The sequence below is a fragment of the Mesoplodon densirostris genome, chromosome 10 (genome assembly GCF_025265405.1).
Source record: "Mesoplodon densirostris isolate mMesDen1 chromosome 10, mMesDen1 primary haplotype, whole genome shotgun sequence".
Taxonomy (NCBI): domain Eukaryota; kingdom Metazoa; phylum Chordata; class Mammalia; order Artiodactyla; family Ziphiidae; genus Mesoplodon; species Mesoplodon densirostris.
In genome coordinates, this window is record NC_082670.1 from 53516863 (window position 1) to 53543420 (window position 26558).

The 26558-nt window shown below is 39.4% G+C and overlaps 2 protein-coding genes across 5 annotated transcripts in view; one reads left to right on the forward strand and one right to left on the reverse strand.

The window, feature by feature from the left end:
- Nucleotides 1-15267, forward strand: part of CMC1 (C-X9-C motif containing 1) — a 124721-nt gene extending 109454 nt beyond the window's left edge. For 3 of the 4 annotated variants that reach the window (XM_060110941.1, XM_060110944.1, XM_060110942.1), the window contains 3 exons: nt 6340-6396; nt 11735-11825; nt 15004-15267. In XM_060110941.1, coding sequence (XP_059966924.1) covers nt 6340-6396; nt 11735-11825; nt 15004-15124 — 269 coding nt within the window. In that variant the 3' untranslated portion in view covers nt 15125-15267. The remainder of the gene's footprint in view (nt 1-6339; nt 6397-11734; nt 11826-15003) is intronic. The other variant, XM_060110943.1, reaches the window with a different exon arrangement.
- Nucleotides 15268-17489: 2222 nt separating this feature from the next.
- AZI2 (5-azacytidine induced 2) overlaps nt 17490-26558 on the reverse strand; it is a 34505-nt gene continuing 25436 nt past the window's right edge. Inside the window, exons 7-8 of the mRNA XM_060109645.1 lie at nt 21955-22073; nt 17490-19624 (exon numbers count right to left, since the gene is read on the reverse strand). Of these exons, the coding sequence (XP_059965628.1) occupies nt 19212-19624; nt 21955-22073 (532 nt within the window). The 3' untranslated portion in view covers nt 17490-19211. The remainder of the gene's footprint in view (nt 19625-21954; nt 22074-26558) is intronic.

The window sequence follows — 26558 nt, forward strand, 5'->3', positions numbered from 1 at the left end:
TATTTTTTAAATGTGACATTAATTTTAAAAGATAAAAGTAATTTTAATATTTAATATATTAAATAAATATTATCTACTTAACATGCAACCAATATAAAAACTATGAACTAGATAGTTTATGTTACTTTTTCCATCCTAAGCTCCCACAATCCAGTATGTCTTTTACACCAACAGAACGCCAAAATTAGGAGTAGGCACATGTCAAATCTTGCTTGGTAGCCATGTGTGCAGGGTTTAGAGGGTTACAAACCCAAGTTTACCCAGTGAAGACACAACTGTTTGGTATTATTGAATTGCTTTGTGCATCTATCGCTGTATTATAAACATATTGAAGTTAGGGACCCTGTTTTGTACTTAATGAACACTTGATTAAAGAAATAACTGTCCTGGAAGTAAAAGTTGGAAATAAAAGCTATGTTTAATGCATCAGTGATAAGGAGCAATGATTTTTGTTCTAATCCTCTCTCTGACCTTATGTGAATCAAAGATATTTCTGGACAGCAGAATTTCATAAAATGTTAACATAAAAACCAATAGGTGGGACTTCCCTGGTGGCGCAGTAGTTGAGAGTCCGCCTGCCGATGCAGGGGACATGGGATGGGTTCCTGCCCCGGTCCGGGAAGATCCCACATGCCGCGGAGCGGGTGGGCCGGTGAGCCATGGCCGCTGAGCCTGTGCGTCCGGAGCCTGTGCTCCGCAACGGGAGAGGCCACAACAGTGAGAGGCCCGCGTACTGCAAAAAAACAAAAAAAACAAAACAAAAAAAACAATAGGTGATTGTCACTCCTTATCTTAGCATTCAACAATAATGACCATGCCTTCTTTAACCCAAACTGTCCCAGGAAAGATAGTCATTTGTGGATACCTTTTATTTATTTATTTTTATATTTAAAAATCATATTCAGAAAAATTTACAGAAGAACAAAAGGAGAGTGACCTTAGAAATTTTAATAATAATTAAACATAGCAAGTCCCAATTTTTATTCTGTGTTTCCCTGTTATGAAAGTTTTATACTTGAAATTCATATTCATAAAACTCGAAGTTTTATATACAATGTGTTTGAATGAAACTAATTCATTGTGGACCTGGAACACACCTATCTTGTCAGTATTGCTCCAGATTCCAACACACCTCCAGTCAGTCCCCCTGCACCAGCAATTCTGGTTCTTATACTTGCATCCATGAAATATGACATTTTTGAAAACTTTGATTTTTTGGCTACTAATTTGTTCTGACGAGAGGATAGTCGTGCTTTTTGCCCATAATTTCAAATTTTTTTAGTTTTTTGACTTATACATCCCATAAATACTATTTCCTTCTAGTCATCTTTGTTTATAAGCCAGCCTTAGGCATTTGGGTCACATACACTTCAGCATAAAAGATGAAGGAGAACACTGCCGTGTGTCCCTAGCACCTGGGATGTACAGGTTCTTGTTACAGGACACCACGTGCATGAGATGTCACTCTTGTCAGATGACTGATGGGGTGAGTATGCCATATTTCCTTTTTGCCCTTCAAAGTATGTTATTTACCTGATTTTGAGAAAGTTCACCTGGGATACTGTCATCTGAAGGTACTAGTCTGTGGTTGTGTTTATAGATCCATTTCACCACCATCATCATCAGAGTCTGGAGTGCTGCTTTCAGTTCTTCACATTCATCTTCTGATTCATCTAATACGTGGGAATCATCTTTTTGTCAGTTTTCTTTCTTCTACTATAGGCAGTGTATTAGTTTACTATCACTGCTGTAACAAATTATAAACATTTAGTAACCTAAAACAGCACAGATTTGTTACATTACAGTCTGTAGTTCAGAAGTGTGACACAGGTCTTCCTGGGTTAACATCAAGATGTTGGCAGAGGGACTTCCCTGGTTGTCCAGTGGTGAAGAATCCGCCTTCCAATGCAGGGGACACAGTTTCAATCCCTAGTCGGGGAGCTAAGATCCCACGTGCTGCGCCACACAACTACTGAGCTCATGCGCCTCAACTAGAGAGCCCAAGTGCTGCAAACTACAGAGCTCATGCGCCCTGGAGCCTGCATACCACAACTAGAGAAGAGAAAACCCACACCCCACAACTAGAGAGAAGCCTGAGTGCCATGATGAAGAGCCCGCACGCTGCAGCTAAGACCCGAAGCAGCCAAAAAAACAAAAAAAATAAAAAGTAAAATTAAATAAATAGGCCTTCCCTGGTGGCGCAGTGGTTGAGAATCTGCCTGCTAATGCAGGGGACATGGGTTCGAGCCCTGGTCCGGGAGGATCCCACGTGCCGCGGAGCAACTAGGCCCGTGAACCGCAACTACTGAGCCTGCGTGTCTGAAGCCTGTGCTCCGCAACAAGAGAGGCCGCGATAGTGAGAGGCCCGCGCACCGCGATGAAGAGTGGTCCCCGCTTGCCACAACTAGAGAAAGCCCTCACACAGAAACGAAGACCCAACACAGCAAAAATAAATTAATTAATTAATAAACTCCTACCCCCTCAATATATTCAAAAAAAAAAACCACAGCTTTAAAAAAAAAATAAATAAATATTTAAAAAAAAAAAAAAGATGTTGGCAGAGCTGCATTCCCTTCTGGAGGCTCTATGGGAACATCCATTTCTTTGCCTTTTTCAGTTTCTAGAGGCCTGTCTTAGCTCGAGCTGCTCTAACAAAAATAACATAAATGGGTGACTCATGAACAACAAAACTTAATTTCTCACAGGTTTAGAGGCTGGAAGTCCTAGATTAGAGTGTCAGCACAGTTGGGTTCCTCTTCCAGGCTGCAGACCTTTGTGTCCTCACATGGTGGAGAGCAGAGAGCAAGCAAGCTCTCTCCCTTGACTCTTATCAGGATGTTAACCCCATTTATGAGGACACCACCCTCCTGACCGTATCTCATCCTAACTACCTCCCAAAGACCCCACCTCCTAATATCATCACGTGGCAGGGTAGTGGGGGTGCAGTGGGGTTTCAACACATGGATTTTGTGGGGACACCAACATTCAGTCTGTTACAAGGCACCCAGTTTTTTGACTGGTGTTCCTCTTTTTCCATCATTACAGCCAACAGGATAACCTCCCTCTGACCCTGCCTCCGTCTTCACATCTCTTTCTCTTTATCTGTGTCTCCCTCTTCAACTTTCCAGGACACTTGTGATTACTTGGGCCCCACCCGGATAATCCGGGATAATCTCCTTATTTGAAGGTCAGCTGTTTAGTAACCTTAATTCCCCTTTGCTATGTAACCTAACATATTCACGGGTTCCAGGGATTAGGATTTGGACATTTTGGGGGGCTATTCTATCTAACATAATCAGAAAGTGAAAAAAAAAATCTCAAATCTCAACTGTGTTCAAGGAAAGCAAAAACCAAAAGACTACTTTTATGTATTCATGAATGATGATGTAATACATCAAGCAGTACAATAAGAAAACTGATAAAATAATGAAGGTTTATTTCACTGTGGCACCATTTTTCTAGGCGATTCCATCATTTTGTTTTCATATTATTTTAGCCTTTTTTTTTTAGCATAGTTGGGAATAAATGCTGAGTCATGATGAATTAAGTTCTAGGATAATATATAGTAAAAATGTTTCATTAAGATCATTAAGAGTCTATGTTGTGTCTTAGCCTTATACAAAGATGCAGTGAACCTATATGATAATTGCAAGATAGAAATGAATTTTATTGTATTGCAAAATATGTCTGTTTTCTGTGGTTTTTTGGAAGGCCTCTAAGAAAAACTGAAAATCATGAAATATCTTTAAAATATTGGTTAAAGCTACTCATGAAAGAGACTCAGAAATTAAAATTGGGTCCAGTGGACCCTGATCTCTATACAGAGGGTCAGTGTCTTGGTTCCCTTGCCTTCTGTGATGCCCTGAGGTCCTTCTGTCTTCCAGTCTCCTCTCTTTCTCTGCTGGACCCTTACCTATTGGCAGCCCAGTGGTTACCCAGGACCTCTTTACTTTTCATTATTTTTAATAAGTTACTACTGTCAAAACAGTATCTTCCAACTTGCCTCAGCGCCATAGAGCTGAGTGCTTTCTGGAGAGTCTACTTGGACATTTCAAAGGTCCCCCAGCTGGATGTGTCTGAAACTCGTCCTCATCTGTTCCCCATCTCCCTCCACGGGCTGCAGCCAAAACAGAACAATGTCGTATGTGTTTCTTTTCTGGTGTTTTTGTCATCACACTGCACCGTCTGCTCCCAGTGAGAAGTGCAGGCCAGCGGTCCCCAACCTTTTTTGGCACCAGGGACCAGTTTCGTGTAAGACAATTTTTCCATGGGCTGGGGGGCGGTGGGGGGGTGGAGGTGGGGATGTGATGGTTCAGGCAGTGATGCGAGCGATGGAGAGGAGCAGATGAAGCTTCGCTCGCCCGCCCACTGCTCGCCCACTGCTCACCTCCTGCTGTGAGGCCCGGTTTCTAACAGGCACGGCCCGGGGGTTGGGGACCCCTGGTGTGTAGGCATTATTCCTGACTCCTTGTCTGTTACCCCCTGAACTGATGCTTCTACTCCTCTGCCTTTTACCCCCTTGCCATCTCTCTTTTTTTAATTATTACTTTTTTTTTTTTTTGCGGTACGCGGACCTCTCACTATCGTGGCCTCTCCCGTCGCGGAGCACAGGCTCCGGACGTGCAGGCTCAGCGGCCATGGCTCACGGGCCCAGCTGCTCCGCGGCATGTGGGATCTTCCCGGACCAGGGCACGAACCCGTGTCCCCTGCATCGGCAGACGGACTCTCAACCACTGCGCCACCAGGGAAGCCCCCCTTTGCCATCTCTTGCTCGGATTATTGTACTCACATCTTAACCAGTTTCCCTCTTATTCCCACTCCTGCCTCCCTGCCAGCTCTTCTAGTTCTCTGCAGAAGAAAATCTGATGGTGCCATTCCACTGTGTAAAACCCTTCTAAGGATTTCCATTCCCCTCAGGGCAAAGCCTAAACATTGAGCACTGCCTGCTGGTCATAGTGGTACATGCCTGTCCTCCTCTACCGCCCATCCACCAGCTGACTCAGTGTAGATCATAGCTTACAAGGATGGTAAGCCCCTCTTGGATGGGTTTGGAGTCCCAATTCTGTGCTTCCATAGCACCCTCCCTGCCTTCCCCTGTCTGAGTGGGTACCACATTCGCCCGGTAGCACTTTTTAATTGTCTGTCTTCCTCAGGGACTGTTGGTTCCCTCTGTCTTTTTCAGCATGGAAACCACAGAACCTAGCATAGTGCTGGGCGTGTAGTAAGTACTTGGAAAATGTTCGTTGAATGAATGAATGACTGATACTTTATGAACCTATGGGATAAGTAATGAAAGAATTTTTGAAAAAATTTAAAATTTTAATTTATTGAACAGTTAATAACTATGAAAGCCTGAATTAACTCATTGGATAGTGCCTGGGATGTAATAAGTACAATGTTAGCTATTATTGCTGTTGTTACTATTATGAGGCAGGAATGTAAGTGACTTTTTCTTTTTCATTCTACTCTGATAATTTAAGAAAAAAATAAATGATTTGGGATTAACATATATACACTACTATATTTAAGGTAGGTAACCAACAAGGACCTGTATAGCTACTGTATAGCACAGGGAACTCTACTCAGTACTCTGTAATAACCTGTATGGGAAAAGAACCTGAAAAGGAATAGATACGTGTATATGTATAACTGAGTCACTTTGCTGTACACCTGAAACTAACACAACATTGTAAATCAACTATATTCCAATATAAAATATAAAATAAAAAAAGAAGAAAAATAAATAAATATTTGCAGTTGGATCTCTTCTTAAACATTAAGGTGATGGCATGATTTGGTGATTTCCCATCTGCAGTATTTTTTTTTTTTTTTTTTTTTTTTTGTGGTACACGGGCCTCTCACTGTTGTGGTCTCTCCCGTTGCGGAGCACAGGCTCCGGACGCACAGGCTCAGCAGCCATGGCTCACGGGCCCAGCCACTCCGCGGCATGTGGGATCTTCCCGGACTGGGGCACGAACCCGTGTCCCCTGCATCGGCAAGCGGACTCTCAACCACTGCGCCACCAGGGAAGCCCCCGTCTGCAGTATTTTTGATTTACCTTTGGAAACAGAAACATTTTGAAGGTGTGAGTGCAGTGAAGAAACCAGTATTTCAGTGAATGTGTCTCATAAAAGATGAGGTGGCTTCTGCGTGTTATGTTTTCCATTGAAGGGTTAGTTTTATGGATCTCTTGAAAAATTGTCTATGGAATTTTGTTGTTGTTGTTACAGTGTTTGCTGGCAGATACTCACTAATACACTTTTTGCAACTAAATTGAGCTTGTTCTAAGTAGCTTCTCACCCAGTCTAGAATTATGTATAATATTTGGCTTTTTTGTAGGTTGGATTGGATTGAATTCTTTCCAGAAGCCATACTACTGGTATCATGGACTCAAAGGTTGTGAAGAGATCTTACAGTTTCATTACTAAATTTTATAAACAAATGTATTCATAAAGTCAGAGCTGTTTACAAACTATTTCCCATGAACTTCATGAAATACTGTTGATTATATAGATAATGTGCTTTGTGGCCTGTGGGCATGGCTGCCCTCTCTGAGCAGCCATTAGGAGGGAGAGGACACATACCTTGGTTCAGGTCTTCACCCCTGCACTAGACGCTGGTGAGCTCAGCACCCAGGGCCCTCTGCCCCCACAGCTTGAGGAGGTTCTGCACACAGGCCTTCACTTAGAAGATAGCTTCTCCTGGGAAAATTAGCTTTAGATTTCAATTTCTATTATAAATCTAAAACTCACAGACACCTTTGTCTGAAGCGAAATCTTAAGAAAAGTTGACACCTACCTAGGCTGTCCCCAAATTGTATCATTTAAAAACCTCTTCTGATTCAGTAACTGGTCAACAGATCATTTATACATTGTATCAAGTACATCTCTGTTTTTATTATCTAGCTCACTATAAGGAAGCCATTTTATGCATAAGATTTCCAGTTGTAGAGTTGATTATATGTTTTGAATTTAGGGTGATTTAAAAATCTGCCTACTACATTTCTTTAATAAGCAAGACCTCCTAAATGTCTTTCCTTTAGATTAAATTGAAGTTCCAGATTTAAAAGTGAAACCTTCAAGATGGTGGTGTAGTCATGGAAATATTACACAGAGCTTTTATGTTAAAATTCTAAATTACGTTGGTACCCAAATAGAGCTCTGCTTTTTGTAATGCTGGAAACAAAATAGGTACTCTATAAGTACTTTACTGATTGAGGAAATAAAAGTACTAGAAAGTTAGAGGTAAGTACTATGTCTAAAGATGGTTGTGTAAAAATTCATAAGCTGAGGATTTTTTAGAAAATATAAGTTAGTGGAATCACAAAAGGAGTGGTTCTGGTCAGAGAGATGAAACATTGGAATTACTTCTTTTAATATTGTATGTTTTTAAATTGTCATTTCTCATTGAATGCTTTAGTTCTACCTGTATGACTGCATTTGCAAAATAATACGTTGCTTGAAACTGACTAAATGAAAAGTGTGGAAGGTAAGTGTTTCTGCTCCCACACACAGGCTTGCCCTTCATCGTTGGCTTAATCAGGAAACCTTATTATTGGCGGTTATTTAAATATTAAAATACGTTCAGAAGTTCCATAAATTAAATGTGTGAAAAGCAATGAATTCCAAACCATTTCTTTCTCTTACTGCTTTTATATGGAGGTTCCCGAAGTTTTTTCTTATATAAACTGGAAATTATATGGACTTCTTGTACTTAATCACAGTATGATTATTTTGCCCATTATCCCAGACTAATAGGAGAAGACTTTATCTCTTTCTGTTTTCCCTAGCTTCACTTGATCCAAATTTTAGCATGCCCGCAGAATATTTTTACCCATAGTTTATTTATTAAGTGGTTTCTTTCAGAGAAATGAGTGTTTACAGAAGAAGGATAGAATTTCATGTTCTTGATATTTTGAAGAAAAAAGTTTTGAGTGCTATCTTTAAGCACATTTCTTTAAAGTTTGGAATAACTTTTAATCATCCCTCTCACTGTTTATTGATATTTATTTGCATTACCTTAAGATATACGTAAGTTAATGAAAGTTCATTTTCATAGTCTTTAATGGTGAATAATTTATTTATATACAGGTATAAGAGCTCTTTAACACTTAATATTGAGAGACAGAAGAGATTTAAATTGGGCTTGTTTCAGAATACCATCCTAGGAATCTGGCAACATCACTGATATATGAATGTTTGCTAATGTGGTTTGAAAGAAGGATCCTCATTAAAATCTTGTTGCTAAACAAGTGACAGAAACCTTACAAACAGCTTGAGGCTTCAGGCCAGTCACAGTTACTCCTGAAGAGATCTGGACAAGTGTGAAAATTCAGAGACTGTGCCTTTATTGTAATCAGAACACATAAATGCTATCTGGAGTCAATTCCCTACTTGAGGACATTTTTAGTCATATTAGGGAAAACAAATCTTAACATAATTCAATGCCTAAGCCTTCTGTTGTGAATTTGTCAAGTGTAAAAGTATTGGGTGTGTTAAATTCAGAAAGTGTACTTTTGGTAATAGCCCTTGTATTCATGTTTTCCTGCAAGGGACTGGGGTTTGGTCAACTAGCACATGTTCATGAGGTAGAGTTCATGATGCTCATGACCTTTCTGTAGATGATATTTGAGTGCACTGGTTGATCCAGGCCTCTGAGTGATGGTGAGTCTGCAAAGAGTCAGCCCACGGTGTGTCACCACCGTCTAACATTTAGTCACTTCTGGATTAACTTTATGTTCACATTCCCTTTGAGGGTTGCTCCTGTCTTAATTCTTATTTAGGATCATAACCCTTGCCTCTAGAAAGGCAGATCTTAACATCAGGCTGTACGAAGAGCAGTTAACATGTAGGGATGCTAATGGCTTTCCAGAGTGGAAGTTAGTGGACTTTTCAGTAACCTCATGGCCCCCCATTCAGGACCTTTGATGAGAACGAGCTGATTGTAAGTCTGCTCTGCCTTTTTTTTTTTTTTTTTTGCAGTACACAGGCCTCTCACTGTTGCGGCCTCTCCTGTTGCGGAGCACAAGCTCCGGACGTGCGGGCTCAGCGGCCATGGCTCACAGGCCTAGCCGCTCCACGGCATGTGGGATCTTCCCGGACCGGGGCACGAACCCGTGTCCCCTGCATCGGCAGGCAGACTCTCAACCACTACGCCACCAGGGAAGCCCTGCTCTGCCTTTTTGAGTCATAGGGGATCCTCGTCAAAGGACACAGGAATTCCCCTTGCTCTGATTTGGCCCACATGCCCAGCTCATCAGTGAAGAGACGACAAGAACATTTGTAGCTGAGTGAAAAAGATGCCTGATTCGGTTCAGGACTCAGTAAACAGTGGCAGTTCTGAGACTGGTGAACAGCAAGCTGAAGGAGCCCCACGCTCTGAGCTGGAGCATCCCTGCCCCGCTGTGTGTGACCAGACACGCACACCGTTTGAAGTCAGGTCCTCTCCCACATCAGCTGTCCTCGCTCACATCGCCCCTCATCCTGCAGACTGTGCAGTGGACTTGGACGTCCATGCCATATGCCTCTAGGTCTGGCACAGCCCCCTCAAAGGAGTTTCTTGTGCATTTACAAATCTCAATCATTTTCAGTTTGCTTGTGGTTTAAAACCACGTTTGTTACACATTTTGTGTCTTCATGGAGACTCCTGAAATTACCTGCTTGCTTTAAGATGATTATAAATTTTACTTCTTAGTAGTTGAAAGGGTAATACTGAGCTCAAGAAAAGAGAGGAATCCTGATAATTTTGTACTAAAAGAGTTATAAAAGCTGTTCTCCAGCTTCTCTGTGAGGATGATGTCATATTTTAAGGTCTGAGATGGACATGGTTGGTTACAGACTGGAAGCGGCCGGGGCTGGGACTAGAGCCCCCAGTGGGTAGGAGAAGGACCAGAAGAGTTCAGGAGAGTCGCTGCCCAAGCAGGGGAACCCCGCGCACTGTCCTGAGGAAGGGCTGAGGAGGGACCTGGTCTGACCCAAAGCAGACCCAGTAGAGAAGCAGGGGGCCCCGCTGTGGCTGGCCTCTGGCACCTGGGTTTTCTGGGTTGGTGGTCCTGAGAAGGCAGGATGCCAAGGGGCCAGTACAATTTAAAAGGGAAATTACCAGAATGGAAATGTGATAGAAAGCCATTTGGATTTTCTGGGGCATTTCAGAGTTGACTCAGGAATGGGATGGGAGCCCTATTATCAGAAGGGAAGGACTATGGCAGGTTGTGTGAAAGAAAGAGGGTAACTTGATGCCATCAGAAGACACACAGAAACTGGCCCCCAGAGGCCCGTGTCTGGACACAACTCCCCTTTTACTCTTCCTGTTCATTTCTTCTAGAATATACTCTTTTTTTTAAAAAAATTGAAGTATAGTTGATTTACAATGTGTTAATTTCTGCTGTACAGCAAAGTGATTCAGTTATACATATATATATTCATTCTTTTTAAAATATTCTTTTCCATTATGGTTTATCACAGGATTTTGAATATAGTTCTCTGTGTTATACAGTAGAATATTGTTGTTCATCCATAGAATATACTCTTTTTCTCTGTAGGGAGACCTTGGAGATGCTGCAGGTTTGGTTCCAGACCACTACAATACAGTAAATATCACAATAGAGCGAGTCACACAGATTCTTTGGTCTCCTGGTGCATTTAAAAGTTATGCTCACACTATATTAAAGTGTGCCTTATGTCCAAAACAAGAATGTACATGCCTTAACTAAACAACAGTTTATTGCTAAAAATTGCTAACCATCATTTGAGCCTTCAACGAGGCTTTTTTGCTGATGGAGGATCTGGCTTTGATGTTGGTGGCTGCTGACTGATCAGGGTGGAGTTGCTGAAGGTTGGGGTGAAGTTCTTAAAATAAGACAACAATGAAGTTTGTCGCATCGGACTCTTCCTTTCATGAATGATTGCTCTGTAGCCTGCAGTGCTGTGTGATAGCATTTTGCCCACAGTAGAACTGCTTTCAAAACTGGAGTTAGTCCACTCAAACCCTGCCGCTGCCTTATCAACTAAGTTTATATAATATTCTAAGTCCTTTGTTGTCACTTCAACAAGTTTTATAGCATCTTCACCAGGAGTAGATTCCATCTCAAGACCACTGTCTTTGCTCATCCATAAGAAGTGACTTCCCCTCTGTTCAAGTCTTATCAGGAGATGCAGCAATTCAGTCCCATCTTCAGGCTCCACTTCCAATTCCAGTTCTCTCGCTATCTTCTCTGTGTTGGCAGTTACAATAGTAACATCAAAGATCACTGATCACAGGTCACCGTAACAATTATATTAATACTGAAAAAGTTTGAAATATTTCAAGAATTATCAAAATATGACACAGAGACATGAAGTGAGCAAATGCTGTTGGAAAAATGGTGCCGATAGACTTGCTCGAAGGAGTGTTGCCACAAACTTCAATTTGTAAAAAAATGCAGTGTCTGCACAGTAGTAAAATGCAGTACAATGAAGTCTGTCTGAATTAGAAATCCTACATACTGTCTACATTCTGCCTCTGTGAAGCCACTTCACTCTTCACCTCAGAGGTCTCCTCTCCCCCTTTCAAATCTACAGAGTAAAGGACTTTTATTCTGCCTTTTATCCATGTACACGTCTTTTGTGGAGCATGTCCTGTGAGCCAAGCACAGTCTAGGTAATAGACGTTAAATGAGTGAATATTTTAGAGCTGTTAACAATTACAGTGATGGAATTACAAGTCATTTTTTTTTCTTCCAAATTTTTTATTTCAGATTTCACTAAATGTTGCAAGGACTCTGGAATCCTTATGGTAGTAAAATGCCGCAAAGAAAATTCTGCATTGAAAGAATGTCTAACTGCTTAGTAAGTAGTTACCTCAGCGTTTGTGCTCCTGTGTATATGTGTGTGTGTAGTATGTGTAGTAGATAAGAGTATGTTATTTAACTCATTACATGTAATATATTCTCTACTTCTCCCCACCAAATTTGTCATATAGTTGGCTGAGTCTAAAATTTTAATTTGTTAAAGATTCTTCTGAGAAAAATGATACAACATACTTATGAAGGGTCTTTTCAAGTTTTGTGTTTGTCAGCATTTTATCTGATTAAAATACATGATTCTTCATATGATTTAATAAATTCCTTTTCATGAACAGAAAATAGAATATATTATAGATGGGTTTATGTTTATCTCTTCTAGTGAAAAGGTACTTTTGCCAGCCTTGGGATCTTTTGGACTAATGTAATTTAACTTCTAGGAGAGTTGCAATAAATCAAATGAAGGCTACAGAGGTAAATTTAGATTTTTGAAGTTCAATTACTTTGAAAAATAATTCTTAAATATCATGTTCACTGATATTCTGTTGTAGTTCCTTGAATCTTAAAGTAAAAATATGCAGAGGTCTTTGAATGCAGCTGCTTTCTGCTCATCTCCCTACATGTTTTATCACCCGCATTATTGACAGGCAGCGTTGTGGATACAGTACTTTAGTGAGTAGGGAGTTGGTAGTTGTCTGTGAGATCTTAGTTTTGGTGAACACTTCCTTCCTTCTGTATTCTGCTCCCCTAGCCTGTGAAGCATCTATGTCAGGATGGTTTGATACTTCTTAGGCAATTACATAAAAAGTGGTGATTATCTGAATCTTAAGTTGTTTTCTGATAACAAATAATGTACACATGAGTTTATAGACTCTTTTAGAATACTGAATCTCTACTTTTATAGATGAGGAAACATACTCCAAGTCCGCATGTCTTTTCTCAAGTCAATAAACAATTCTAATAGCTGCTCTTTTTTATGAGCCCAGACCTGCACTAAGTGTTTAACTGTGGAAAAGTAAGAGTTCTGGTCCCTAGAGCTCCCAAGAGATGTTGAATGAATAGAGGAACCTCTTTCACATTTGTGTGACTGAATTTGTTCAATTCCCTTTTGTACATTGATTAAAGGATTGTGACACCTCGGTTTCACTCATCATCTCATAGGGACTCAGTATTCTTAGTTGGGACAGGGCAGCACTGGAGCCAGGAGCAGGGACCGTGGGGAAGGCAGCAGGCTGGTGTCTCCTGGGTCCCCCGGGCATAGCTCCCCCTGCAACCCATGCAGGGTCCTCACTGTCAGGTGGGGTGATTATTCCTCACGTGGAAACGCGTCACCCCAGCGCTGGCACATAGGAGATACTGTGTACTCAGTCACTGTTAGCTCTTTTTAAAAGTTTGTCTGTGTTACTTGTTAGCTTTTGTTATCTGGATATTAATCATTGACATATCCTGCCATCTCTCGCCCCCTAGAGATGGAGAAGATAACAGGTCCCAGTCCATCCTGGGGGGCAGGGGGAGGCTGTAACTGCTTAGAAGAGAGGGGAGCAAACCAAGAGGACATTTGTGGGAAAGAAATGAGAGCTATTAGGAAGAATTCTACTTGACCTCAAGTCTCAACATACTCTAAGAAATACTGCTTTTTTGTCTTTGCTTAAGTGGGGGCCCTGCTTTACTTCCTGTCAACCTTCCATGGGTGGAACCACTACCCTTTCTCATCTCCGCCTGGTGACACCCTGAAACAGTTTTGTGTTCTGTTATTTCTCCCTGTCTCTTCTCACTCATCCCTCAGTAGACTGCAGTCTGGCTTCTGCCCTCGTGACGCTGGAACTGCTCTTCCTGGAGGTTCCAGTGAGTGTCTTTTCCATCTTTTCTCTGATACTTGACCCCTCTCTGGAAACCCCCGGAAGTTCCTTCCATCTGGCTTCCCTCTTTACGCTCTTTCCTGTCTCCTCAGCATCTCTACCTATTTCTTCTCCACCTTTTCTTCCTTAACCTCTTCCTTAAAGCTGGTTCCCCAGGTTCTCTTCTCCGTTTTAAATCTGAGAAAGCTCAGTTTGCACCCGTGGAATTCAGCTGCTTCCTATGGGTCATGGCACTTCTCCACTTCCCTCTGCCGGTCCGAAACCGAACTGAGCTCCTTTGACTCCTGCCTCGTGTCTTTGTGAATTATAGTTGTCTCGGACCTAGAATCTTCCTGGTCTCCTAACTGTTGATTTCGTCTCCTCAATCTCCCCCAGATCCACTTCATCCTTTTCATCAGAACTGTGCTTCCTTTGGCTTAGGTCCTTCTCATTGCTTGTCTGGGTTATTGTAATAGCTTATTTATTGGACAATCTTGCTGCCCACCTTTAGCCTATCTGCCACACGCTGTCAGGTTCATCTAAGGCAGTGGTCCCCAACCTTTTTGGCACGAGGGACCATTTCGTGGAAGAGTTTTTCCACGGTGGGGGCGGGGAGGGGATGGTTCAGGCGGTAACGCGAGCAATGGGGAGCGGCAGATGAAGCTTTGCTCCTTGCCCGTCGCTCACCTCCTGCTGTGCAGCCCAGTTCCTAACAGGCCGTGGACCAGTACCGGTCCGTGGCCCAGGGGTTGGGGGCCCCCAATCTAAGGCACAGAACTGATCTTACAGTTGCTTTGTGAATAGTGCCCGTTCAGGGTAGATTTGACTTCTCAGTGGGGCATGAATGGATCGCCATGATTTGGCCCTCCCCATTCCAGCATCTCAGGCCCTTTCTCCTGCACATGATCTGCTATGGTGGTACTAATCTACTTGTACTTCTTCATGCATCACAGTTTTTCCTCATCTGTGGGATTTTCCACATGTGCCTTCTATGTGGGTTTCTGTTGGTCCTTCAAAATGCAACTCAGACGTCTCCCCAACAGCTCCCCTTTCTCCACTCTGCCCCATGTTTCGGGCCACAACTGCCGTAGTACTTTGTGTACATAATTGTGATGCAGTCTTGTCTGCTCTCATGGGTCCCTGAGGATGGGCGCCCTGACTTCCCATTGTCCTGTCCTGGGACATTGCTATTCAAAAAAGAACCATTAGGTCATTTTTTTTCTTTAACTAATTTGGTAGCCTAATGTTTACAATGAATTTATGACCATTACTAAAAATCTGCTTCTAAAGATTGTGCCTGATGAACCGGATGTCTGAATTTATTGTTAAAGTAAGCTTATATGCTTGTAAAGTGATTCACTTTAAAAGATTTTCATTTTCTCGTAGCTATAATGATCCAGCCTTTTATGAAGAATGCAAAATGGAATACCTGAAGGAAAGGGAAGAATTCAGAAAAACTGGAATTCCTACCAAGAAAAGGCTGCAGAAGCTTCCCACAAGCATGTAGGCAAATATTCAAATGATACTCAGTAACGCCAATGTCCATGGAAATCACAGTCACCTGAAATGATGGACTCAAAGAAGTGTTTGCTTTATCCTTAATTATGGAAATAATTTTATCTGAAATAAAGATTTTTTTTAAACTTCAAAGTTGAGTTTATTGAATGGGATAGGAGTAAGTGGGGAATTGGAACATGGTTTACCTGGGCATAATGGGTTTATCCTTAATTATGGAAATAATTTTATCTGAAATAAAGATTTTTTTTTTAAACTTCAAAGTTGAGTTTATTGAATGGCATAGGAATAAGTAGGGAAATGGGACATGGTTTGCCTGGGTTGTAATGGGGTTTTTCATATAGAGAACAGCTATAGTTCTCTAACAGTGATACCAATTTTTAGGTGTCCACATGAATCTTACTCATCAATCTATAGACTAATCATGGGGCCAGAAGTAACTAAAGGAAAGCAGGAATGGACAGCCTTCAAAGGAGTTAATAACTTGGCAGTATAGCAGGATGGTCATGAACCTGGCTCCACCACTGAGGATTAACTGAGTAGGTAAGTAGAGTATGTAGGACGGAGTCTTGGACGTGGTAAATGCACTTTAATGGTTATTAGTAGAAGTAAAGGCTTATTTGGAAACATAGATGAGGAGATAAGTGCTTGTACATGAATTAGTTTTACTTACATCTTTAATAGAAAATTTCCTAAAATGTAGTGGCATTCCTTGGCCTGTTAATTCTGCTACTGAAAATATTTTAATCTTTTTAAAAGTCTTCTTTATAAGGATGAATGACCATTTTGTAACATGGTAGTGGTTTCAGGAACTAGTGTAAAAAATTTCTGTCCCAGTGTAATAATTTGATCCCAGGTTGAGCTTTTATATTAAAAGTTGCTCTTCTTTTTCCTATGAGCTGTTAACTCTTCACGATAGCCATTGTAACTAGTTTCCAGGTAAGTAAAATTTATATGTACTTACATAGTTTTTATTAAAATGACAAATAGAAATTCCTGCCTACTAGGACAAGATTTAACTTAGGCCCCAATCCCATGAAATAGATCTGAGATCGAGTTAAAAGTAAATAGGACCCTAAAGAACCATGTGATGTTCAAGTTCCACACTTTGCTCTTGAGTAGACCACTCAAAGGAACTACTTGACTCTTACTTGAAACCCAGACCACATCTTCCAGGTATACAGATCAAAAGGAGGGAGACAACAGGAGCAGACAAGCAAAGCAGATACAGCCACGGAGACCACACGGCATGGGGGTAAACAAGCCCACGCTCCTCTGGGGGCCTTTGGATATTGGTGCATTTCCTAGAGCACAGGAATTAGTTTGTTTTTAATGACTCAAGTGAAGAAAGGGCAAAATGGTTACTTTAAAAAGCTACTAAAAATATACAACTTGTGGTTTTTTTATAATTTTAATTAGAGGGGCCAGCTTCATTTTTATGTGGAAAATTCATCTATGTAGATGTTGCTTCCCCACAGGTGCTAGACAGACTAGGTTATAGCATATAAAAATGTCCACTGCATGCATGGTACTCTGGGGAATCCGTCCCCGTCCACTCGGCTCTTCCTGTGGCTGGCAACCCTGCACCTCTGCTGACACTCTCCCGTTCAGTTACAGGCCACAGATCTTCTACCCATACGATCTGCCTTCTCCAGACAGCGCTTCTGCATGAGACAATCCTGTTTTCACAGGATTCAGTCCTTTAGTGCTTGAAGTCTGAACTCTCCCCTCTACTTTGGTTCTTGTGTTCCACAGAGGTACATCCCTGCTCTAGTTATGAACTAGGTTCCATTTTAGCAGAACCTCAGTTTCCTTTTAGAGAAGATGTAACTTCTATTTTAGCTAATGGGGAGGATTGAGAGGTTTTTGTTGTTATCCATGTTCTTTTCACTGTTACGGATGTGCTGAATTGGGTTATCCTTATGAAAATCTGGCGGTTAAAGAAATTTTCAAGGGCAGTCCTTTGGAGCAAGCTTCAACTAGTATGAAACAAGTCAATAAATTTTTCCATTTTAAAATAAGCTACAGATGGGCCATTCTCTCACTTCTCTTTGAATCTTACCAATAACAGAAATGATCATAAAATACATTTAAAAATTTATGACTGGGAAAATTTCTTTTGGTTACTCTTTCCTAAATAGTTTTACATCATTTGTTTAGCACTTTAAACTGTCAAGAACATCAACCACTGATTTTCTAGCATACCTGTTTGATAGCTACCCTATTGTTTAGATGCAAAAGCACTGTCTCCATTCAGAAGTTGGTTTAACAAGACAAATGTCTGTTACATGAATCAGCTTAACAACCTATAATTAGTACATGACCCTGGAATATTTAGGCAAGGACAATATTTCCACTTCAATTTCAAACAAAAATAATTTATTTTAAGTAATGTCTTGGCATTGTTCAAAACATTAATCAAGCCATTATGTCATACGACTTACTTTCTTTACAAAGGAAAATGCTCAATCTTGGTTTTAAAAAAGGCAAACCAGTAAGCTACATTAGAGATTAGATATAATGTACAGCCTATGCAGCCACATGACAAATAGTTTCTGCTGCTTTGTTATTACACAGGTAGTTGCTTCCTTCAGCTAAAGCTGGGAGTCTTGTATTTGTTTTATGCATATTGGGTTTTGTTCTATTACTTGGCAGGAGATCGTACTCCCTCGAGTCAGCTGTGTTCATTGGTCAGAATAAATTCCAGCATCTGACACCAACTCCATTAATCACAGACAAGCTTGAATAAGTGAGTAAGATAATAGACAAATATCTGGTGAATGGTGAACACTGTTTATATATGTATGCTATTCAATTAATGTAGAAGAGATTTGAAATATTCTTTTGAGTCCAAGGTGTTTGCAACCATCTATCAAAAAGGATAAAGGCCTTCTACATGAAATGCTTTATCTCAGGCAAAAGATGTAGGAACGGAGACATATATTACTAATATTCTTAATACCACCACCCTGAAAGAATACAGAGAAATTTCCGTATAAAGCCATCCTTGTTACTTGTTTATAAATGACAGGCTCTTAGAATCAAAGCGCTGGGGGACATTTCATGATTATACTATATCATATATCAATACAGCACAGAATTTGGTTTCTAGGATTATAATTTCTAATTAATTAAAAACCACTTTCTCAATAAGTAAAATCATTACATTTCAAAACAAAGTTTAACCAGTTAATAAGCTGCTCTACGGAACAAGCAGGTGTAGACCCTTTGAAGAAAACGGCTTTATATAGTTAAACACCCATTGGGATTTTCACTATAGCACTGAAGGACAGATTACACTGAAGCCTTTGTGATACTATTCCTACTTCTAACTGGATAATGTATATGACTGTAATAGTTTATTCACACACCACATGGTTTTTCAACTATTTCATCACTTTTTTTCAATTAAGACTTGAGGGATGTACCAGGACAGAGTTGGCTTCAACAAGCAGATCACTTCAAGTCTTAAAATCCAAATTGTACTTTAAATTTTATCAACATCGTGATTAAAAAATGACTTTAAATCTTATACTTTGAGACACAACAGCACATATAGATGCAATAACCCAGATAACATTGTTCCACTGTAATTTCCTTATCCTTACGCATTATAAGGTCAGCAGAAATATAACCTAAGTCACGTTGCCATTTTACTCCTTTATGCAACTTAAAGCAACTTAACATGCTTTTTCTCTGATACAATGGTCTCCTTTATTTTTATGAGTTAGGCATTTCACATGCTTTGTAAAACCGTGTCTGAAAACTTTCAATTCCATTCTTCACGTGAGGGACAGAAATGTACAATTATCATCAAAGGTAGAGTTGTCATTGTGAAACACCTTAGGTTTATTAATTAGTAACACATATCTGATTCTTAGCCAGAATATGGAGCTGGAGGGTGTTCTTTCATACTGAAAAATCAACTACATAATATGGTACATTATGTGCAAATGTAAATACTGAAGAACTCTGCAAAACTTTAATCAAAATCTGCTTTCAGTTTGTTAATGATTTCCCAAGAAAATCACTGAGGGAGATACAGCAACCTCGTGAGAACATCATAAATCTCTTCATAATTAATTTTTATAATGGCAGTTTTGATTATGTTGATCCAAGTAATGCAGTAGTGGCAGGTTGGGTAAAGGCAAAGGTTTATTTTTAGTTTCCCCAAACGTTGTCTCACTTGATTTAGGAGGGCTTGGGAATACCCAAGAATTATCTTCCAGAGAATTTCTGCCATAAGAATTGTGTTCCTGAAAGTTTGTGCCATCGTGAGGAATGGATCGCTCATGATCTGTCCATGACTGGAGAGCTGCTTTCTCTGATAAAACCTTTGCATCTCCTGGTAAAGGGGAAGACGTGGTATGACAAAGAGTTTTGCCGTTTGGTGAGAGAGGGGCCTGTCTTTTGTACGTTGCAGTAAAATTCGTCAAGTGCAGTTTTGTGCTGTCTTTCCCAAGGTCTTCCGTGCATCCTGCTGGGGCGCAAGCTGAAAAGAAAGCACAGGCTAAGCATCAGCTGTCCTGGTACTTATGATCATAAAACAGTAAACAAACACTTTGTTAACTTGGTTGATTCTAGAACTGGAAATGGACATTCCCAAGTTAGTGCGATCACTGTGGCAGTGTGACTTGAAGTTGACAGATGATCTCAGTTCTAATCCTGGACCCGCTATTTACTGACAGGGTGACACTTGACTGCTTGCTCCAGGTGTCACTTCTCTCGTCTGCAAAATGGACACAGGAATCTTGTCCCGCCCATTATCATAGTGAACATGAGGAAATTCCTATTTTAAAAAGCCAGAAACCAATTCACTTAAAATACAAGCAAAGACCCTGTTCCTGGCTCTTAATATGGCTGGAGAAGGCTTGCAGAATGTTTGTGTGTCAGTGGAGACTAAGAAAGCTGTTTTTAAGTTTTAAATATTTTGTTAGATACAATATTCCTTAGCTTAGTCAAATCTGTTTTCCATAGGTGGTCCAAAAGTAAATTTTTCCAGAAATAACTACATTGTGAATTGGTGAGACCCAACTGAAATTTGATATATATTAAAGGCTTTTATGGATAAAACAATTTAAATTAAAAGCTATAAAATCATCTCATTTCTTGTCCAATATATATAATGGTAAATGTAAATTCTGCTATGGTCACAATATAGGTCAAAAAAAAAAAAAAAGCAAAAAAAATGAGTTTAGTAACATGTAATGGCTTAGAAAACAGACCGCTCTCCAGCTGCTGTTCAGCCACAGACAACACAAAGCAAGGGTGTGCTTCCCTCCCTCTGCATTCCCTTTCCCCAGGCAGCAAAGACAAATTCACCCTCAGCCCAAGACAGATACCAAGTGCAACCAAGGCCTGACTCTAGTTTTAAAGGAGAAAGAAACTGAACCACATTAAAAAATAAGCTCATTGCCCCTTTTCTTGGGAGGAGGTGACAGTGCTCAGCTTCTGGACAGGGTGACATGTGGGTCTAGAGAAAAGGTGACCTGGGCTTATCTCTGTCCACTCTGCAAAGCACTCAATTCTTTGTGGAGAGTGGTGGCCCCGGGCCTGGCACTGTCGTAGGAAACATGCTAGAAACTTACGGTTCAAAGCAGGCAAAGACTGATCATTCACCAGCTCAGAAGGGACATAACAATAAGCATTTCCAAATGAGAAGACAGCATTTCTCCTTAATTATTTTTTGGAAGTTCTATTTAGTATATAAGAGGCACACTGAAAACTCACTGAAAAATTACTCCATGAGTCTCGTTTAAGAGAGGTCTTATTTCTACCATCAACTTAAAGTTTTCTCATACGTAACCCTGGCCACTGGAAAACCTGAGGACAAAATGAACCGTCAACTAAGTTGGGGCGTGCCAAAGCACCTTATTGTTTTGCCTGGTTCATAAGTAACTAACCCTAGAAACAGAAAGGCAATTCTGAATTTAGCTTTCTGTCCCAACGTGCAACGTCCCCCGCCCCACAGGAAACATTTCTGAGGAGTACTATTTATAAAATCTCTTGTGCCCTCTTTAGGAACAATTTGAGGTGCAAATGACAATTTTAAATTAATGATTTTTTTTTTAAAAAAAGTCACATCTCATCCTTTAAAAATAAAGTTTACGGCATTCAAATTTACATTACACAACTTTACAGGAATACAACCATTACGTAATAAAAGGTACAAATGCACTGATTTTTCTCAGTATAGAAACAGCTTTGGCAAAGTAGCCACTACTAGTTAACACAAAACTGAAGAAAAGGTTTAATCAGCCAAGCAGTTAAATATGAACAGCAATGAAAATTTTTGTTTGAAAGGGCTAAGTGAATAGCATCTACTCTCTATTCAAAACAATCTATCCTTTAAGGAAAGAAAAATTAAGTGTACAAAAAATGAAAATAACCAAATAACGAATCAGAGTTCTCTCTTTAAAAACAATTTAAAGAGCTACGTCTTGGGTGTATTCTGTAGCACTGGAATGAAAGTAGCTTTTGGTGTCTTTTTTTTTTTTTTTAATATATGAAGTAGTTGTGGTAAAAGGTCAACCAGAGCAAACTTAACACCTCAGCCTTTAACACATAAGCAACACTTGGCTGAGAAAAAAGCCACAAGGGGAAAAGAATACAGTACTGAAGAAACACACATCAGCAACACCTTTATGTGTGAAGTTGACCAGTATGAGGCTGAAGCCAGAGCAGAGAATGGGTGGCTGTGAATAGACTACATATACTTTGGCTTATCAAAATCATTTGATGAGATTTCAATAAGATACGATAACGAGTTGCTCTTTGAGCAGTTTGGCTGGAATCAGTGGTTTCCGGCAAACCGTGACTTGCCTTTCTTGATTGCAGTTGGGGTTTTCATCTTTCTTAGCAGTTCAGCTTGTACTTGAGTCACCAGATGTAAATTAGACATTTCTCTCTTCAGTTCCCAGTATGCACTTTGCATATTATCACTGAAATACAGGGTTTAAAAAAAAAATAAAGTTAATGGTTATTATTCTCGGTGGAGAGAAGGGAATAACTTTAAAATAGAAATAAGCTTATCTGCATTTCTGCTCAAATTCTTGTGAAATAATACAAATTAAATAAAACTTCCTCATTAAATAATTAAAATATTTAAATAGAGCATTATAACAAGTGAAAAAATCTTATTCACAATAACATTGACCTAATTTTTATCAATTAACTGAACTATATTAAACAGAAGGGTATTATAAAAAGTATTCTAACCAACGAGTTTAATAGTTCTCTTCTCAGGACTGAGATTTTATGGTAGCCTACGATGTGCAGTGGCGTTAATATATTTAATAGTAAGGAATATGGTCTTCACTTGCAAATCTGATCAAGAATAAAGTGACATTCATTCATGGATGGGTTTTAAATTTGTATTTATCTTTTGATTATTCTGTTCTGACGTTGTGAATTGAAATGCTGTTGTCAATTCTGAATGTACACCGAAGCCCACATTAAAATAAAATTTAGGTTTCATGCATTCCAGTCTTTTCTGTTTGACTGGGCTGTCTCATATTGTTGGTTCTAAACCAATGTGACATGACAGCACAAGACATGAAGGGCCAGCTGATTTCCCGGTACGGGAAAAGGAGCTGGAGAGAGGATTATATGAAACAGAAGTAAAAACGTCACAAATACCTCTCATAATTAAAAGCATTTTACCTCAGTTATCTGAGAAGTTATAAATCAGTTATTTTAAACCTAATTTTATTGAGTTTCATCTTCCATTAAGCATTCTTATTTGCATATTTCATGATGTTTTTCTAGGTTCTTAGTTGCCAACTAAATAAATCAAAATCTTCAACACATATGTAAGAACTGATCTCATAGTGTTCAAACAACCCCTACTGCCTCTTAAAGATATTAGTGTAATTTTAGTGATAATGAAATCACATTAAACAAACATGTCACGTCATGCTTCAATTTTTGTCTAGCTATAAACAAAAACCTTTAAAGAAACTACAAGGATAACACTCTTCATATCTAAATCTAATATTCTAATTATGGAAACAGATATATTCAAAAACAGTTATTTTTAATTAGGACATTCCTTTTTTGTCAAAATATTCCCATTCCACTCAGACTATAATTCTTTCAATAGGAGCAGGAGAATAAACTTTCTACTGCTTTTGAGAAAAATCTACTTGTTTTAATCTGTTGTAACGTCATTTGTTAACCAGTAGTCTATTAAAAAACACGGATTTTTGCAGGTTTTTGATAGGTGTGAAATAATTTCTTCACAAAAATTAGTTAACCACCTCTGCTTCGGCAACAACATCTGAGCCGTGTGCTACAATGAGTGTCTCACATAGGAACTGTCTGAAGTGTGAAGAGTCAGTGGTTCCTTGGTGCAATTCTGGGCATTCAGCATGCTTCCCAAAAAGAGTTACTCACACTACGTAGCAGCTAAGTGTAAACACTGTACATGTGCTAATTCATGCAGTCATGATATGAACCATACAGATTAAAAACAGTGGCTTGAGATGGTAAATCAGTACCTGACTTGGAGAAAAGCAAATACGGTACTCAAGACAGTGTTTGGATACTGGAATATCAAACATTTCATCATTCAAAATAGCTACCCATATAAAATAAGAGAAAATTATAATAGAGGTGTTAATGCAGCACTAATACACATTTTCCAATTCAATTTAATGAAGACTGCTTATAAATTAGGTGACACCAAAAACTAGGTCACCTAGTTTAACGTATGTCTAATCTTTTTCTTTTGCCCTTAATGTCACCTGAATTGAAAACTACAGATATAAAAAACTAAAATTATTACTAAGTATAAGCTCTCCCTCTTGTGGATAACAAAGTAATGGCAGTTACTTTACACTTCACCATTTATATTAAAGTGCTATAGTCTTCAAAGTGTGTTAAAATTTTTAAAATTCTACTTGAACAAATCATTGCTTAAGTAAGACTGGACAGTTGTCATCCACAGATCTTTACCAGAGCTCCAGCTAACCTTTACTTATCCAGGTATTTTTGAGCCTATAAACTGTTCCCCTTCTACCTCCCACCAGAGGGGAATATAAATTAGTTAAATTTTGCTTTAAATACCATACAAGCAAAATCCTACTGATATATATAGTTGTGTACAAAGAACTCATAAAGCTACCTGAACACTGAGATGCAACACCAAAGCACCCCAAATGAGAACCCTAAGAAATAAGACAGATGAGACAAAAAGATAACGGTGGTTGAGCATGTACTATGTGCTAGACAGGCACCTCACCCCGTTCTCACACAAACGCGGCAACCTGGGAGCTCACTTCACACACAAGGAAGCAGGTGCAGGAGAACTTCCTGACTAACAAGCTGCTGTTCAAAGCTGCCTTTCAGCTATCCAGTCCTGTGACTGACTGCTGCCCTTTGTGGGTAACATTTTTCAAATCATCATAACCTTCAGCTTCATCACATGTTTACCAACTACTGACTTCCAACACAACCTTCTTCGTCCCAGTATAAAATTCCACACCTCTAAATTTTAAACGTAATGAAACCTGCTTATCCACATCTCAAGAAGGGGGCACATGTCCAGCTTACATGGTAAAAACTGTAAAAGCTCAGTTTTCTTAATTGACACTGTACGTTCAACTCTTTAATATTGAATGTTCCTTGTATAAGAAAAATCTACTTGATTTTTTTTTTTTTACTTCAGCCCTATTTTTCTTTAGCTTTTCAAAATTTATTGAGCTATTACATTCCCCAGAGGAATTAAAATGAAAGTATGGGATAGTCTTAGCCAAGAACTAGAGACTTAGAAATGTATATCTTGACAACTGTGATTTCTTCAAACAAGCATCTTTCAAATATTTTTAATTGTAAGGCACAGCAGGCAATCATTTTACACTGCAACCCATATTCTGTTATGTTTTATTCTGTTTTATTTCTTATTTCTAAAATGCTTGTCTTAACTCACAAAATTTCATGATCAACTAAGGCAACACAGCACAGTGTGAAAAACACTAACCTAATCCCTATTTTCTAAACCAAGAATTTGCATCTGAAGAAGTTACCCCATACCTAGATCTGGCTTAAGAACTGAAGGCAACAACATAAAGATAACCCCAACTAGTACACTGGCAGGACACTGGCCAAGTTTCTGATGGGCAGGGCTGTTATTGTTAAATGATATTGTATACAATGAGGAACATATAAAAGGCCTCCAGTAATTAAAATGTTCACTCAGGAAATATGGGGAACAATACCTTGTTCCCCTGGCAATATGATGGAGGAAATGCAAAGAAGGAGGTGTTCCAAAAAGGGGAGTTTTCCAAATAACTGGAAAATAATCCTTAAAAATACCTAAACTTTTAGTTAATGGTTTTATGGAAACATTCCTATGTACTTTTCTCCTAATATAGTAAACTTAATTTAGCATCTGAATTGTTCCATTTAGAAGTGGATGACATAACTTAAAGACTAATAAAACAGGACTATAAACTGTAAATAGGTATAAATGATAAGGTAAAGGAAAAACAAGATAAAATGCAGTCAGGAATGAGGCTAACATAAAAATGCATGATATAAAGTTTACCAAGGGTAAGCTACAAGTTTGGTTATTAGTTTTCTAGTTGCTAGCCAGAAGAGGGAGAGCTAATCAGTTCTGCAATCCACAGTGCTATGGGTTTGCAAACACAGAAATGTACTTGAGCACTGGGGAGCCATTAGGACCCGCTTTAATTACACAGTTCTTTAACATACAGAAACTCTTAGACTGAACTTAATTCATTCTAAAATCTTTTTCTCTCAGTTGATACCCTGAATTGATACTGAGCTTTAGAGAATTCAAAACTGTACTTCAAAGCCAAAATTACATAGTTCTCAGCCTCAGAAACCAGACTCATCTCTTGGGGCCTTCCTCCTCCTCCAAATCCTGGCCTAGAGATCCTTCACTATCTTTTTAGTTATATGATGCCTTCAAACACACATCTTTTTGGTGGGTGGCGGACAACTTTTCAAGTTATTCTCAAAAGAAGTGATCCAAATTATGTAACACTGCCCATGAATGGAAGCAGAAGCCCTGTTCTATACCATGTACTTCTAATAAACTATTTATATAAGCCCTTTTATTTGACCTACTGATTCTAACATGCTTCTTTCCAAAAATGGTTTAAGAGGCTTATAAAAATGACAAATACAACAAAATTAATAAGGGGAAACCTAGGTTGACAGGAAGAAAGAAGGTAACTGACATAGAAGACACCTTGGAAAAATAATTCACATGGACGCTATACTAGACACATGGTTTAAAAAAAGGAAAAACTTCCTTGCTGGATATTTAGATGCAAATTGAAGGCATAAGTGAACTACTGTTTGAATGGCAGGGCTGAGTAGCTGCAATAGACTCTGGCCCATGACGCCTATGATACTTACTGCTGGCCCTTCACACAGGAAGAGGGGCTGCACCGTGTTTG